Source organism: Sebastes umbrosus, chromosome 20, assembly GCF_015220745.1.
Source record: "Sebastes umbrosus isolate fSebUmb1 chromosome 20, fSebUmb1.pri, whole genome shotgun sequence".
NCBI lineage: Eukaryota > Metazoa > Chordata > Actinopteri > Perciformes > Sebastidae > Sebastes > Sebastes umbrosus.
The window spans coordinates 8,688,077-8,705,206 of NC_051288.1; the positions used below are offsets into that span (position 1 = coordinate 8,688,077).

A 17,130-nucleotide genomic window follows, 5' to 3' on the forward strand; every position below is an offset into this window, starting at 1 on the left:
TTAATTGGCTAATTAATTAAAATCAAGCTCTTTAGTGTGCAGGAAATGTAATAATACATATTCATCTCCACATACACACTGAATACTCACACAGCAGCCAGTGAGCTGTCTCTCCTGGGCTTTCTCTTCTTGTGAGAGTCGCTGAAGTCCAGAGCAGCCTTGTCCATTCCCAGCAGCTCACTGATGCGGTCGTGGCCGTAGAACTCTCCGTATTTATCCATCACCTGAGGAAGAGGCAGGACTTCTTGGAGAAACACTTTTCGATAATTTTGTAATAGTGGTATGAATTCGTTTTTTTTTTTGTCCGGTGCTTTAAGAGCTGGTTTACAGGCTACAGCCTCGTCTAGCATCCTGCAAAATACATCGCTTTAACGGTTTCATACTACTGAGGAACGCAGTATACAGTACTGCGTTCGTCAGTAATATGTAGTAGGCGGTTTCGAATACAGCCATAGTCAAGTCAGGACACTGACACACTGACAGCTGTTGTTGCCTGTTGGGCTGCAGTTTGCCATGTTATGATTTGAGCATATTGTTTTATGCTAAATGCAGTACCTGTGAGGGTTTCTAGACAATATCTGTCATTGTTTTGTGTTGTTAATTGATTTCTAATAATAAGTATACACCATTTTGATAAGAGTATTAAATAATAGACAAATCTCCCTTTAAGGTACATTTTGAACAGATAAAAATGTGCAATTAATCGCGATTAACTATTTTATACGATTGACAGCCCTATATATAACATGTCTGACATAACTGTACAGACAGAGATAAGAGAGATGGAGCGAGAGAGACTGTGTGTGTGTGTGAGAGAGAGAGAGAGGGGAGTTAGAGTATGTCTGTCAGAGAGAAAGCTAAAAGTGGCACACAGCTCCCTTTGTCAAGATAAACTTATGTTCCATGTGATCATGTAGTGATGTAGTGTCTGATGTGCAATTATTTTGTAATCTTGTATGTTACTGATCGGAGAAGAAGAAAGTTTCTCCACATGGGTGTGATGCAACCTGCTGTTAATACTGGTCCAGATCTTATGACTTCTATTAGTCTAAACTCAACCTAAATGAATATAATATAAATCTAAAACACATCTTTCCCCGTAACCTGTCTTGAATCCGTAATAGCAAAGCCAAAAGTCGTCCCAGCCCCACAGCTAAAAGATGACTTGACGAATCTCCACTTTCAGAATTCACTTGGACCGGAGGAGATTGTCTGGGGCCGTATTCACAAAACATCCTAAGACTTAAAGTAGCTCAGAAATGGAGGAGAAACTGTCAGTCCTAACTTTAGGACTCCTAAGTTTTTGCCCTGCTAAAAGTAGCTCCTAAATCTGAGAAAGGTTGTCAAGAGGACTCCAAAGTCACTAAGGGGGCCAGTGTACTCCTTCAGAGCTGCTTGTCACACACAGCTTTCTGACTTCAGAGGGACGTTTCGACAGCTACACCGTGATTGGTCAGCTGTGTGGATGTGAGGACGCGCTCTCTTTTTTTCATTCTTGACTACTATTTCTGTCACTGGAGGAAGACTCCTGGTGGTACTGTAAGGTAAGATCATCTGTGAATATGGCCCCAGGTTTACAAAAAACAGTGACACCTACCTTCCTTTTCACAAACTTATCCCAGTAGTTGTTGGGGAAAGATCTGAAAATCACAGGACACACATAAAGGTGTATTATTATTATAAAAATGTAACTGTAAAGAAACTGCAACAAAAATCACAAGATAAAACCCCCATCTCATGTTCTTCCTCCTGCTTCTTCACATCATCTCAAAGTTCTTGCCGCTTGTCTTTTCAAGGGATTTTGTAGCATATACTGTATAGTGCAAACTACAAGCTCATGTATACACGCTGTCATTGTAGACTGTATATAAAGATGGACGACATGACAGCTCCCAAAAGTGAAGCCAAAACATCTGGACCGCCCCCTGGTGGCTGGCTGCAGTATAGGCCATAAACGCCACCTCCATGTTAGTGAATGGGACATGGGCCAAAATAAGATGAGTCAAATAATAATAGTATGAAGTATGTACTGTATACTGCGTTTGTCAGTAGTATGTAGTAGGCGGTTTCGAATACAGACTTTTACTCCAAATGATATTAAAAACTCAAGATCGCAGCTCCCGTATCCAGGATATTTTGGCTTCCCTTCTCTACAGAGACGTGTCATTCTTCTTTATATACAATACACACACACACACACACAGGGCCTACTCACTGTGTGTTGATTACCAGTCTGTCCCACTGTCCTTTGATGTCGTCCTCAGATGGCTGTTCTGTGATGTAAAGGCCATCAAATTCCAGCTTCCTGGCCACCTCCTTTTCACGCTTAAAGATCACCAGAGGCACCTACACACAAACAAACACACACACACACACACACACTAATTATTTGATTTCAGACAATTATAATCCTCAGAATTGAAATATTTGAAAATATCTCAGAAAAACATTAAACGGTGTACTGTAAGAACAAAATGATGTGTTAGGATCTAACTGTTATAGCTTTTAATGACAAATACCGGATACAGATTTCACTTTTTTTAGAATTGTTTCTGCTTATTAATAGTCAGTATCCTTGCCTTGAGACAGTAGTATCCAATGATGCAGAAGAAGGAGATGACAGTGTGCAGGACAGCCAGGATCCGTAACATGGGCTCCATGTATCCACTGCTCTCCTCCAGGACAAAACGCACAGTGACGGGCTTCAGGGGCTCCCCGGCCTCATCCACCACCTCCTCCTTCGTCGTCTCCATTGCTTCTCCTCCTCCCAGCGGATCCCAAATGACGCTGGTGTCCGGTTGGCTGCTGGCGAACACCACTTCCCTTTCCTCAACCACAGACGAGGATGTAGAGACCTGGTAGGGACGAGTTATTAGTCGTTTAAATGTGGAAATCAAGCTGTGAGAATCATGACAGTAAACACACGTCATTACCCTGATGATGTAGAACATAACAAAATCAGAGAAGGGTTCATTCCCTAAAGCCTTATAACATACAGGGAGTATATGTGAAGTAATGCAAAGTTACACAATGTGACCAACCCCTACTATTTTTGGAGGCAGCTGATCAAGCTGGAAGCGCAACATCTGACATATTATCATCGTATAAAATTGATATTTACTAGGGCTGTCAATCAATACAAATTTAAATAAATTATTATATTATTTGCCATAAATCGTGATTAATCAAGGACAATCATGCGATTAATTGCAAATTAATCACACATTTTTTATCTGTTCAAAATGTACCTTAAAGGGAGATTTATCAAGTATTTAATACTCTTATCAACATGGGAGTTTGCAAATATGCTGCTTTATGCAAATGTATGTATATATTTATTATTGGAAATCAATTAACAACACAAAACAAATATAAATATTGTCCAGAAACCCTCACAGGTACTGCATTTAGCATAAAAAGATATGATCAAATCATAACATGGCAAACTGCAGCCCAACAGACAACAACAGCTGTCAGTGTGTCAGTGTGCTGACTTGACTATGACTTGCCCCAAACTGCATGTGATTATCATAAAGTGGGCATGTCTGTAAAGGGGAGACTCGTGGGTACCCATAGAACCCATTTTCATTCACATATCTGGAGGTCAGAGGTCAAGGGACCCCTTTGAAAATGGCCATGCCAGTGTTTCCTCGCCAAAATTCTGCATAACGTTATTAAGCCTCATTCATAACAAGTTAGTAAGCTAGATTTAAAACTGAGCCCGCTACAACCTAAAAATTGCAAGTTGCATTAATGCATTATAAAAAATAGTGGCGTTAAAACAAATTTGCGATCACGTTAACTTTGACAGCCCTAATATTTACACAATAAAGACATACCAGGAACAGACATAGAGGAAAAGTATCATTCATTTAGAGTCGTGTTTCTGACCACACAAAGAAGTCCAATATCCACTCTCTCCTTTAGCTCTGGTTTGGTCTCTACTAGCTCCTGAGAGAAAAATCAGCAGTGGGTCTAAACCAGATCAGTAAAGTTTTGGCTGTAAAATGAAAACAATGAGCTGGAAGATACAAACACGCTCTGTAGAACTGAGGGGAACTGCAGAGTAGTCATTTGACTCACCAACACATTCTCACACCCAACTCGTCAAATACAATGGTCAATGGTCCTACGCTTGAAACTATGATACTCTAGGGACCCTTCTAGTGTCAGTTTTGGACATGTCAGGGACGGCGTGTCAGTTTCCGCTCATTACATGCATACAGTCTCAAAATAAACTTCCAACGTAGGTTTATTTACTGTAAAGGTTTACTTACGCAACAAAACTACTTAGTTAGGTTTAGGAAAGGATCATGGTTTGGGTTAAAATAAGTATGTTTGTTATGTAAAATAAGTATGTTTAAGTACGGAAGTTACAAAATCAATCAAATCAATCTTGACTTGGTTTCACACAGGACACGGACAGCGGCCTCCTGGGTGAAAGTCTGTGTTTGTCCATCTCTTACCTGATAACAACATCCCTATATACCATTATCCATTACCTGTATCTAATATATACCATTACCTTATAGAAGAGGAGGATGAAATTGATTGCAAAGGCAACAAACAGCGCCAGCATCCTCATGTTGTAGAAGTTCCTGGCAAAGTAGTTCTGCAGGGGGAGACAGTAAGAAGAGCTATTTACTGTACGTGTTGTCTGGATGTTCCAGACTGAGCACTTCATGTTGGGCTTCAGCCCAAACTCCTGAATCAATCAGCTGCTTCAACTGCATGTGAGTATTGTCTGTCAACAATAAGTGGTGGGCAACAAAATCCACAGTCCTCCTTCTGTGTAAAAATGACTTATTATGGGAGTTCAAAACCTACTAAGTAGAATCCCTACAATTATGTGGGTATCTTCCAAAGTTACAGACTTCTCTGTTTGACATTTCCCACTTAGCGTTCCTGTGCTGAGCTACAGTGGAGGGATGGTGAAACAAAGAGGCAATTTGGTCCTTAAGAAGCTGTAAAATCTGTCTAACTCAGACGGCTAATCCTCATATTAGTTTCAGCTGAACTCCAGAATGCATTTTTACACAGAACGGGGACAGTGGAATTTGTTCCCCACCAAATTGGAATTTCAGACCAAGTGCAAATAATTCATGCGAATAAATTGCGGCCGTGTCCAGATGGTAACCCACAAATTGCGAAAACTCTCGCCAGACTCGCTGCCCAACGACCCGTCCTAACCTTAACCATTCAAGGTCAAAGCTGAACCTTAACTATCTCACGCAATGGGCTACCTCCGGGTCTGAGAGGTCTGATTGTATAGAAGTCTATGAGAAAATGAGCCTACTACTCACGTGATTTATTACCTCAGTAAACATTGTAAACATGAGTTTATGGTCTCAATCGCTAGTTTCAAGTCTTATTCAATACAGCATGATGTTCATTTAGTAAATTATGGTCCCATTTAGAGTCAAATAGACCATAAAGTAGGGGATGCTTTATGGCGTGGCTTCCTTGTGATTGACAGGTCGCTACCCCAGTCTCCTCAAAATGTCTTATTCAGCGTTCAGTTGTACTTAGCTCCTCTAGTGTCACTTCTGGTTGCAAAAATCCAAGATGGCTACGTCAAAAACCAAGATGGCGATGGCCAAAATGCCGAACTCGAGGCTTCAAAACAGCAGTCCACAAACCAATGGATGATCTTGCGAGAGTTTCGCAAATTGTGGGGTACCATCTAGACACGACCATAAATCGCACTTCAATTTAAAACTCGAAACGATCTCTATGAGCCTATCCACACCGAATCCAAAACAATGACTTTTGCTCACGCGATCAATAGATTTTCTCTGACGTCATTATCATAATGATATAATAATAATAATCAACTGACCCATTTGGTCATGCAAACTGTCCACACTACTGTCCATAGCAACCAGCAGTTGCTGAAACTATGTGAATGTGTTTACAGTTGTAATGGAGAATACAGAGTTGACAGAGAGAGCGTTGAAACAAAAGGACAGAAAGGTTCCCTGTACCAGTAGTTTCCTCTGGTAGGCTATGATCTTCTTCAGGAAGGCAGACTCATGCAGATCCGGTTCATCAGACTTTGAGGTGTGATGCCTTCTCACTTTTGGCTTCATCTTCTCAGTCTTCTGTTGTTTCTCTTGTTTCTCTTGTTTCTCTATATGTCCACCCCTGAAATCACAAAACAAGTCACACTTGACACACACCTAACAATACAATACTGCTTCACTGTGGCTTCATTTGGAGGGCTAAGTGAATGGACAGGCCAAGTAATGATTTTAAAAATAATGGTCTATAAAACCATAATTTGAAAATATGTGTTCATTTTATATGTCACTACATTTTTAACTCAACGTATCCCATTGATTGCCATGTTTCCTTTGAATAGATAAGATCGTGGACAGATTAATGACCTGAGGCCTGTACTACGAAGTGAGTTCAACATACTCAGGGTATCTTCTCGTTATCTGGCTTCACTAACCCTAACAAATGTGATCCCGCTAAGACTAAATCCTACAGCGGTGGTTATCAACTCGGTAAATCAACCCAGGGTTTCTCAATCTGGATATGAGCGCGTTCACATGAAAGGGGCGGTGTTTGCTGCATATGACCAATCACAATCATGGACAAGTGTACTGACAGCAGAGCGGCACATTTTACAAAAGGAAGAGCAAACTATAATATTAGACAAATACGAAGAAGTTAAACACTTAATCCAGACTAAAAGTAACACGGTTGAAGCTGCCAAATGCAGGAAGAACAGCTGGAAAAAGAAACATTTGCAGATGTGTGAATGCGTAAATTAAAAGACTTATTCATTTAACGGAATACTCAAAAGTCAGATATAGTCGTCTAGATGGGGCAGTGATATATAAATAGCTTTCAAAATAGAATGGGTGAATAGATTATACATTATTATGCCCTTTGGTAATGATGTGGCATGTATGACTATTTCAGCCATCTTTCTGCTGCGTCCCCGTCTCCGGCGGTGTGGAACAGACTTGAGAGGAAGTAAAAAAAAAAATACATATAAAAACATAATTCAAAGCGGTAAGCACCGACAGCATACAGCCAGCTGTCCTTCCTGCATTTGTCAGTTTAAACTGTGTTGCTTTTAGCCTGGATTACGACTGTAACTTCTTCGTATTTGTGAAATATTATCATACGATCCACACACCGAGCTCCGATTGGTCGGTAGGCGGTGCTTTTATTGGAGTTGATCCGGAGCAGGTTAGGTGTTCAGCATCAGTTACCATGGCGATCTACCCCGGTAAGAAGTGGACCACCGTCGTAGGGACTGAAAACCCTGAAGAGTTAACCCTGAAGTTACCTCGCTAGCCCCAAATCCTGCTTCGTAGTACAGGCCTACAGGTTAGAGGCCACTGGGCCAGAGCCTGTGTTTGACATTACTTCTAACTGTTGGGAAGTCACAAACAAGACACAAAATGACAACAAAGAGATGCAAAATGACCAAAAAGAGACAAAAAACGACCACGAAGAGATTACATAACACAAATGTGTACATACTCTGATGTTTTCTCAGGTTCACATTCTGTCTCTGCTGTTGCTTCCTTCTCCTCTGAGGAAGAGCTCGTGGACTGAAACAGAAAATACAATCAGACAAACAAGCCAATTTGTGAATGAATATACGTATATTTTAGCCAAGCTAGCTGCTTGACTTAAAGGCCCTGAAAACCTATTTAGGTCTATTGTGGGTCTCAGCGGGTTAAGGGTTTAATGGGGATGGTTGGTGAGAATAACTTAAGACTCACCTGATGCCTCCGTCTGAGCTCAGGTGGGGGTGCTGTGGGTGGGGTCGGGGGGGTCGGGGATGGAACCGGGGAGTTGAGCAGTTCGGTCAGGCTGGCGTTGGGGTTGTGCGGGGTGATCTTGTACTGGCCCCCCTCTCGTCTCAAGTCTAGGCCAAAAATGTCTGACAGCAGCTCGGTCCCCTCGGTGTTGACCGCCAGGTCAGCCAGGTCCTCTTTAGCGCGGTCGGAGGGTCTCTTCTCTCTGTCCTCCCCTTCACCCCTCACCTCATCCTGGGTGGGGTCGGGCATGTTGGCCAGCAGCTCTGACACCTGGGGTGGAAGGCAGATTGTGTATTTAGGAACAGCTCTTAACTGTATTTACTTTTAATAACCTGTGAATACTTCTAATTCTTTTTAGTAACCTTTATGGTCTTGGCCCCCTCCACCAGATTGCCTCCCATGAAGGTGTTGTAGAAGATTCGGCAAAATCCTCGGGCCACACTGAACGCCACGTGGAGGAGGCCCAGCAACACCGACCAGTAGAAGGACACCAGGGTGGTCACCATGTCCTTCACTGTCATGTTCTTTATCTTCTTCACCTGCTTCTTCAAACTCTTCATGGACAGAACCTGGAAAGAGAGGGAAAAAGGAGAGGTGAACAGTCAGTTCAGTGGGACTTTACTGCTTACTGTTGAAGAATAACAAGGACCGTTCAATGCCCGACATTCACACATTGTCATGTGTCATTGGCAAACAACGTCAACAGTCATGTTTCCTTAAAGGTTCGACTCCATCTGCGTTCTTTTCCGAGTTTTTCAAATGGGAACGCAGACTCAGATGTTTGAAAAAAGCAGTGGCGTAGGTTACCAAAGTACGCTAATCAATAAGGCTAGGACTAACTGAGGCAACATTTTTGGAGTATTGGAAATAACTGAAAGGGTTAGTTTGGATTTTTTTAAGTGGGATTATTATGTATACTCCTGTGTTCTGTGAGGTAAAATTACTGCTTTTGTGAATGGAATGCACGTGATTGGTCCAAGTTTCGTGAGCCAGACGTCTCGCGCTTTTCAGGCTCATTTGCATAAAGGACTTTTCCCTGCCTTTTTATTTTGAAAGAGCAACATTCAACTATTCCTTTATATTTCTTTGTTATTTTGTAACATGGCTGTATGGAAATAAATAGTATTTTGAAGTAAAACTCACAGTAAACAGTCAATATGTAAACAATGAATATGACCAAAACATGGAGAGCGCCTGAGTATATCTTTATAAATTGTATCATAATCGTGTATTTCATCAAATTTACAGTCCCAGTTGTAGTAAAGAGTAGTACAATACATTCAGTTGCATCATTATCTATGAGATCTTTGTTATAATGTGATATAGTCTTTGAAATTCAGATTTGATACTAAATGAGGATTAAAAAAATCTTATTTTTTTATTGCTTCTCCATTGTAATATGTTAATGGTAATATAGTTTAGTTTACTTAACAATTATTCATATTCTTTAGCTTCTTACAATTCAAATCAGACCAGATATATTCATATAAACCTTATGGTTGAAGGGCTAGTCCTAATTCATTTTGGGTAGTCATTTTAGGCGTTTTTTCCGAGGGGTAGGCCTTGGGCTTAACAAGTTAAAATACTCCAAAACACACACTCACACACTTTGATTGTTATCTGTGTTTGGTTCCGTGCGTGCTCTCACCTTTATCAGCACCATGACGTTGTAGCGCAGAGCTAACAGAGCCATGCGGACAGTGGTTACAGAGAAGAAGCCCATCTCAGGGTTCTCCTCGTCGGGCTTCTCCCGCTCGCTCTCCTCTTTCATCGCCATGCGCTCGCCAGCGTCAGACATCTGAGCCGCCAGCTGCATTTCAAAGATGGTGTCCTCGCAGAAGTTCACAAACAGCTCCATCTTCTCCTTCTCCCCTCCTTCGTTCACCACATCAAAGATGAACTGACGCTTGGATTCTTTGACCTTTGACCAGAAAGTATATTAGTGAAAACAAGAACCTGGGAGCAAATTTGGGGGATTTGTTGTCACTACTCGACACTGTGACCAAATCAAGTGGTGTGACACGTGTTATATTAATTGACCCATATGCTGAAGCATCTTTACCTGAGGTTTCTCCCACTGTGTTCGACTGGACTCGCTGATCTCAAAGTAGACCCTTTCGATGCGCTTGGCACTGCCCATGATCTCGATGCGGCCCAGGTACGGTTGGAAGTAGTTGAGGACGCTGTCTGCCAGCTCCAGGAAGGTTTGCAGCCGCGTGTCGTGAGGCATGTGCTCCGACAGGTTGGTCAGCAGAACCGCCACATTGAAGCCAATGTCCTTTTGAATTACAGTATCAAAGTATTTATTTTTCTTTTGCAAAAAAGTTGCATAAAAGCCTTTTCCAGCATGTTCCCCACTATATAACTATGGCAGCGTATTAAGGCCATGGTAGGTAAAAAAAAATCAATAAACTACGGAGCCTGGGGAGGGGGGTAATATTCCTAGAAAAAACTCTGAATTTCCAAGATCAAAATCATAAATTTAGGCAAAAAAAACTTGGACATTCTCTGACGATAAAGTTTAAATAAATTTACGAGAAAAAAACTCACAAATTTACAAGAAAACCTTGAATATCCTCTAAGATTATAAAGTCATAAATTTGTGAGAAAAAATTCAGATATTCTCTGTAAATTTGTGAGTTTTTTCTCGTACATTTACCACGTTAATCTCAGAGAATATCCAAGTTATTTTCTTCTAAATTCATGACCCTATTCTCGGAAATGCTTTCATTCCCTCGGAATATGACCCCCCTACCCTGACTCCGTAATTATTATTATTTGTTTTTACCTACAGTGGCACTAATATGCCATAATATAACACTCAACCGCCAAAGTCCTGTAATAAATGAGGCCCGTAATGTAACAGAGTTGGTCCCTGTTCAGACCTGGTATTAACATGCGTCCTGAGTGATCCGATTACAAGTGGACAGCTTTAAGTACGTCTGTTCACACCTGGTATTAGAATGCGTCTCCACATGCGTCTCCAGTGGCCACTTGTGATCGGATGTCACTCTATATGCAAATAAACACGTAGTGAACACATGGCTGATATAGCAGACATTGTGACGTAATATGACATGAATGTCATCTGGCCAGTAACGGCTAATCTGCAGATGACGCATATACAGTACATCACACTTTCTCAAAAAAATTACTTGCTCCCGCACACACTTTTCTCTGTATGTACATCGCACTACCAACTAATCATAAAGCTTTTAATACTTTACATTCAGATGCATACTGTAGAGGCTGTTTCTAAGAACTTTTGATGTGAATCAAAGGAGTAAAAAGTATAAAAAACTTAACTCCTGCTATGTTGTTCATCTTTTCCTAATGAGTGCTGTCTCAGTTGAGCTTAGAAAGTAATTCAACACAAACTCCTTCTTATCCCACCTCACTCTAACTGAAGCAAGTGAGAGCCATTTTTATGCTCCAAAACCAACAAAACAAAGGGATTTATTAGTGTCTGACTGAACTGCCAATCAAGAAGCCCAAGAACAAATGTATGGAGGACGGAACCTGCCAAAAAAAAATAATAATAAATGACTCGATAAAAAATATATTATTAAATGTACAAAAATATTAAAAACAAATGTAGCCATTAATTAATTTATAAAATGTAAAATTGATATTTCTGTTTTAATTTGCTTCTTTATTTACTTATCTTTGTATTAATTCCCTTATTCGTTTACTGTTCTGTATAATTTGCCCTTTTATTTATTTATGTATTTATCTAATTTATTTTTACATTTATGTATTCATTTTTGCATTTATTTAGTATTTATTTATTTATTGCATATATTGGTTAATTATTTTATATTATTTTTAAATGCATGTATTTATTTATGTTTTTATGCATGTATTTATGTATTTATGCACATGTTCCCTTTGCATTTCACCCCTTATCTATTTACCCAAACATATTTATTTATGTATTATTTTTTTTATACATTTCTTTACACATATTTATTTATTTATCAAGTCATTTATATATTTATTCATATATTTTGGATTTTGGCAGGATCCGTCCTCCATACAAACGATGCCCCATGTTGGCTTCCACATATAGTGTGTGTGGCATATTAGTGAGAAATACAAAAAATACAATAAATTGTACCAAATTACCAATTATACTCTGATATTGCTAAAACATCTCCAACTCCTTTATCCAGTCCAACAAATGGAAAGTCAGAAGAAAAAAAGAAAACAAAGATGTGAATAGAAATAACAAGAGGGGTCTCTTACTAAACCCCCTTTGAGATGTTGAGACCATTCTCTAAGAATAGATTTTAATAACAGATTTTAAGGACTGAAGGGCTTACATTTGGACAATTTAAGGCCGTTTGAAGACTTTATAAAGATCTGTAAACATCGAGGCTGTTACCTTGGCTGGCTCATGAAAGCGCTCCACAAATTCTTCATAGTCCAGGAGTTCATTCTCATCAGTCTCAGCACAGGAGAGCAGGAACTCGGTCTCAGACTGGGTGTAGTGTTTGTGGCTCTCCATAGCCTTGTGGAAGTCCCTCTTGGAGATGACACCTGCGACAAAGAACGTATATCGATAAGAAGTGAAAGCCAATTGTTTGTTCCATTACAACATCAGCGCCCAGCAGCAAAGCTTTTATACTCTTTGCCTGCGAGTTCATTCATAAATCTAGAAATCACCAGCAGCTCAGGAAATCGTTGCACATTCTAATGATTCTGATTCTTCCCCTCTGATAAAATACGATGAAAGGAAATGTGTCTTTAGAGCCTTGCCTTTTCCGTCGGGGTCATACTCCTTGAAGGCGTCGGAGGAGGTCAGGTCTTTCAGTTTGAGGAACATGTCAAAAAACTTGAGGATCATCTCCACATTGTTGGAGGACTCCACCAACATGTCCACCATCTGCTTCCCAATGGTTCCATTCACCACGTTACCTGCCAAACAAGACACACGCATTTGAAATATAGGAAACCACAACAAAACATGACACATTTTCAGGCCTACCCAACGTACGAATTTCCAACTAGTCGAATATTCGGGTCCAGTCCTAGTAAACAGCGCAAATACCCTTGGGATAACCTTGTGGTTCTGTCAGCTTTTTCAGTAAGTAATATTGAATACAGGAGTACTCATGAAAGCAAACCTACCCTCCAGCATAGACAGCAGCATGACCACCATGTCTTTCTGAAGATCCATCAGTTCCTTCAGCAACTCAATCTGACTGGAGTCCTGAAGTGGAAAAAGAAACAGTTGTGTTAAGACTTTCCAAGCCATCTACACTTTGTTTAACCATCTCAGAGAGGAACTACCTCAGAAAGGTTTCTCACATTGATAATCGTCTATCTAAAATGAATAATATTTGATGTGAATGTGAGGGAATTAGGGGTCATAATGAAGGTCGGTTGCTTTAAATTCCAGGAAACATTGTTTATCATTCCCCGTCTTACATTCATCATTCACAACACTAAATTGTCATTTATAATTTAAGTAAAGTGGCTTCAAGGGTGGAAGTAACACAAAATTAATTGAAGAAAAGGGAAGTGATGAAAATGCTTACAAATACGCAATTTTTGATACTCAGCGAACCGCTCACTTCTCTTTCCTTCAAATACTTTTTGTTACTTCCACCCTTGAGGCCACTTTCCTTAAATAATAAATGGCAATTTTGTGTTGTGAATGATGAATGTAAGATGGAGAAAATGATGAAACATGACTCTGTTTTCATCATATCACAACTGTTTTAGTCAAATCTGCTTTAAATCAATAAAATCACTTTGTAATTTACCATTCACATCCATTTTTATGGCTTCATTTTTCAATTTACATGCATTTTCATCACCTATTCATTTTTGTTACTTCCACCCCTCATAGTGGTAAGGATGTGTGTTTGCTGCCTCTCTTTGGAGGCATCTACATTGACTTTAACTCACCTGAGACAATTTCATCTGCATATGTGCGAAGACATGCAGAAAGCCAACCACAGCGTCCCACAGTCGACTGTGGGCCAAACTTTGCTGGTTGCCGGTACACGGACCCTACAACATCATCAGTAACAATCACAATCAGGTTGACTACATTCAGATATGGGAGCATTTGCCACAGTTACAGCCAACAGATATCGTAGAATATCAATGTCATGTTGCTTTTCAAGCTTCTTTCAGATCACTGATTTCTTGTCATACCCCAAAACACACAATCCTTTTCTTATTATTATTACTGTGACTGTAATTATTTCCCCAAATGAATATGATCAGAAGTAAGGAATCTCTTTCTGTCTTACTTATTTTTAGCATCTGAATAAAGCGACAGCTCAGGACCTCTAATAATTCAACCAGGTCTCACGGGAAGGTGTACAAATAGTACGACATTACACGGACATTCCGCATGTCATGAGTACGCATTTTAGTGTTTTCGCGTGTCATTTGTACGCCACGCAAACGTCCGCAGTTAGGTTTAGGCAAGAAAACCACTAGCTTAGGTTCAGGCAAGAAAAAGACTTAGTTAGGTTAAGGGAAAACATCCCGGTTAGGCTTAAAATACGTAAAACACGTACGGAAACAACTACGTCACTAACGTCAACAAAAAACACCTGACAAACGTCACTGATGTAACTTAAAACACGGGAAACAGGTGTTTGTTGGGCCCATCCACCTCCCCACCCATCATTCTTGCTTTTTATACTATGTCAATAACTCTTACCGTATCATTTATACGCTGATGCATTTACATTGCAGTCAGTACAGGATACATGGCGTACAAAAGACACACAGAAATCAAGAAAGGTGTACTTATTGCACGCTAAACGCCTTGCACATTATCGTGACATTTATACGCCTTTTCGTGCAAACGGGCTGAATAATTACTACTGACTGATTATGACTGTTAAACGCCTTCAATTTCGATTATTTAAGACCTTTTCATCAACTTTTGAGAATACTCTGAGAACTGCAGGTGTCAGGTTCATCTTCAGGTTCATTCTATACAACAGTGACTTCAACAGTAATAATAGCAGTGTCTTCTCGTACCTGGATGTATTCTGTGAGTGTATTGAAAACCTGCTTGGCCACATTTATTGCCTTGGAGAAATTCCTCTGGCCCTGCTCGTCAATCACATCTTTCCCAGAATAATACCAATAGAAATCACTGATGGACTCCTGGGGGAGAGTCACAAGGGGAGAAGAAAAGAAGACATCGATGAGACAGATTAATTACAAGTAAATAAATTGAAGGTACAGTTTTAACAGTTTTGATTATTATTATTATCTCCGCCAGGCAATAATGTGTTCGGTCGTGTGTGTGTATCTGTCTGTCTGTCCACAGCTAACCTGGCATACTGCTGGACCCATCAGCCTAATATTTTTTTGTGCTCACTTATGACTATATGCTCAAGGACCTCTCAAGATTGCAGTGATTCACACTTCTTGAAAAAACACATTTTATTGACAGTTTCATATCGTCATTGACTGCTGACCCCTCACTCCTCTTAACCGGCCGGTAGGGGCTGCAAGTGATCAACAACTGCTTCAGTAGCAAAAGACATTTCCGACAGTCGGCTAGGTTAAAAACAAGCCTTAACTTCTCTGTTGCAGGCCACATTTTTATCTTTGTCGTGGCTCAAAAACTGACATCCATAAAAAAGTTTGGTCTCATTTTGATCCGGAGCATCTGCTGATTAATTCCATATCCGATATGTTATGATCCACTAAAGTTAGGCACGATACAAAATTAATCAATCCCCGTTTTTGTTATTTTCGCTGCCATCTTGACCGGGAGCCAGGAGGGACAACTGATGTGAACATACAGGCATGACTCATGTGCATGTGATTATCATGAAGTGTCTGTAAAGGGGAGACTCGTGGGTACCCATAGAACCCATTTTCATTCACATATCTTGGAAATCTAGCGTAAAATTGGAGCATTATTTAGCCTCCTTTGTGACAAGCTAGTATGACATGGTTGGTACGAATGGATTCCTAAGGCTTTCTACATTCATATCATGCCAGTATTTTCACTCTAGCTTTCTCTAGTGTTAAAGAAATTAGTGGTGTTAGTGGTGGCAAATTTGCGTTAACTTTGACGGCCCTAATGAAAGCAGATTTTAAAAGAGAAAATAAGAATTTCCTTTAAGACTAGACTTAAACTAGTAAAGGATAAAAGTGTTGGTTTTGTTGCTTAAGTTCACACTGAACTGTCCTTTAGAAACAACTAGTAAAATCCAAAATTCCACTTAACTGAATGGGTTTTATATGGTTTTTAGTCTCAGAGAACTGTATGATTCAGTGAAGACTCATTTCATTTCAGTTTCAACCTAGGAAAATACATCCATACGAAATATGTCTTTATGAACCAGCAGAAGTGAACGAAAGGAGCAAACCTGTACTCTGAGGAGGTAGTCAACAGTAGAGATAATGATGTTGACTGTTGTATTGTTCCCTGTTTGCGTCCTCAAGTAGTTCTGGAAGTCTGAAACAGGATATCGCAAAAGATTGCATTTTTTGCGCTTGTAAAATGTGTTCATATGAATAAATAAATGAGTGGTGACATTTCTGTAAAATATTGCATGACATGTTATGTAATGCCTTGGACATCAGAATGAAATCCACAGAGGAAAGCTTATAGAGTCAAAAATATAAGGAGTAAATCTGCATTAATCAGTGGGTTGATTAAAACATGGAAAAAAAGTTCTCTGACATTTGTTGAAGAAACAGACTTCTCATAAATTTTTCAAACGGCAATCACACACTGTGAGGAAATAGTAGTTAAATAAAATTGTCAGCTCAACAATTTAAATAAATGGAGTGCGGCTTGAGCTGGAAGCCAGTAGAATGTTTTCACAAAACAGCAGAGTCAGCATATTCTCACTCCCAACTCGTCAAATACCGCCGCTTTGAGACGCTCGTTACATGCATAGTGTCCTTTCAAAATAAACTAGGCCTAGGTTTAGGCAACACAACCACTTAGTTAGGGTTAGGAAATGGTCGCGGTTGACGTTAACTTCACCGACTAGTGACTCACATGACTCAAGGGACTGACGATACTAACGATTCATGTGATTAGAGACTCATGGGAATGGCGATACTAATGACTCACGGGACTGACGATACTAGCAACTCACGTGATTAGCGACTCACGAGACTGACGATACTAGTGACTCACCTGATTAGCGACTCACAGGACTGACGATACAAGCGACTCGTGATTAGCGACTCACAGGACTGACGATACTAGTGACTCGTGATTAGCGACTCACAGTACTGACGATACCAGCGACTCGTGATTAGCGACTCACAGGACTGACGATACTAGCGACTCACGTGATTAGCAACTCACGTGACTGATGAGACTAACAACTCACGTGAGTAG

At 40.1% G+C, this 17,130-nt stretch overlaps 1 protein-coding gene across 16 annotated transcripts in view; it reads right to left on the reverse strand.

Moving 5' to 3' along the window:
* The window catches only part of ryr2a (ryanodine receptor 2a (cardiac)), a 167,245-nt gene that overhangs the window by 12,777 nt on the left and 137,338 nt on the right, over positions 1-17,130 (reverse strand). For all 16 annotated transcript variants that reach the window (XM_037754086.1, XM_037754084.1, XM_037754069.1 and 13 more), the window contains 17 exons: positions 16,142-16,230; positions 14,793-14,921; positions 13,698-13,802; positions 12,915-12,996; positions 12,543-12,701; positions 12,169-12,323; positions 9,847-10,062; positions 9,433-9,705; positions 8,147-8,353; positions 7,746-8,054; positions 7,501-7,571; positions 5,985-6,144; positions 4,526-4,612; positions 2,580-2,855; positions 2,216-2,346; positions 1,598-1,640; positions 91-224 (listed from right to left, as the gene is read on the reverse strand). In XM_037754086.1, the coding sequence (XP_037610014.1) occupies positions 91-224; positions 1,598-1,640; positions 2,216-2,346; positions 2,580-2,855; positions 4,526-4,612; positions 5,985-6,144; positions 7,501-7,571; positions 7,746-8,054; positions 8,147-8,353; positions 9,433-9,705; positions 9,847-10,062; positions 12,169-12,323; positions 12,543-12,701; positions 12,915-12,996; positions 13,698-13,802; positions 14,793-14,921; positions 16,142-16,230 (2,626 nt within the window). The remainder of the gene's footprint in view (positions 1-90; positions 225-1,597; positions 1,641-2,215; positions 2,347-2,579; positions 2,856-4,525; positions 4,613-5,984; positions 6,145-7,500; positions 7,572-7,745; positions 8,055-8,146; positions 8,354-9,432; positions 9,706-9,846; positions 10,063-12,168; positions 12,324-12,542; positions 12,702-12,914; positions 12,997-13,697; positions 13,803-14,792; positions 14,922-16,141; positions 16,231-17,130) is intronic.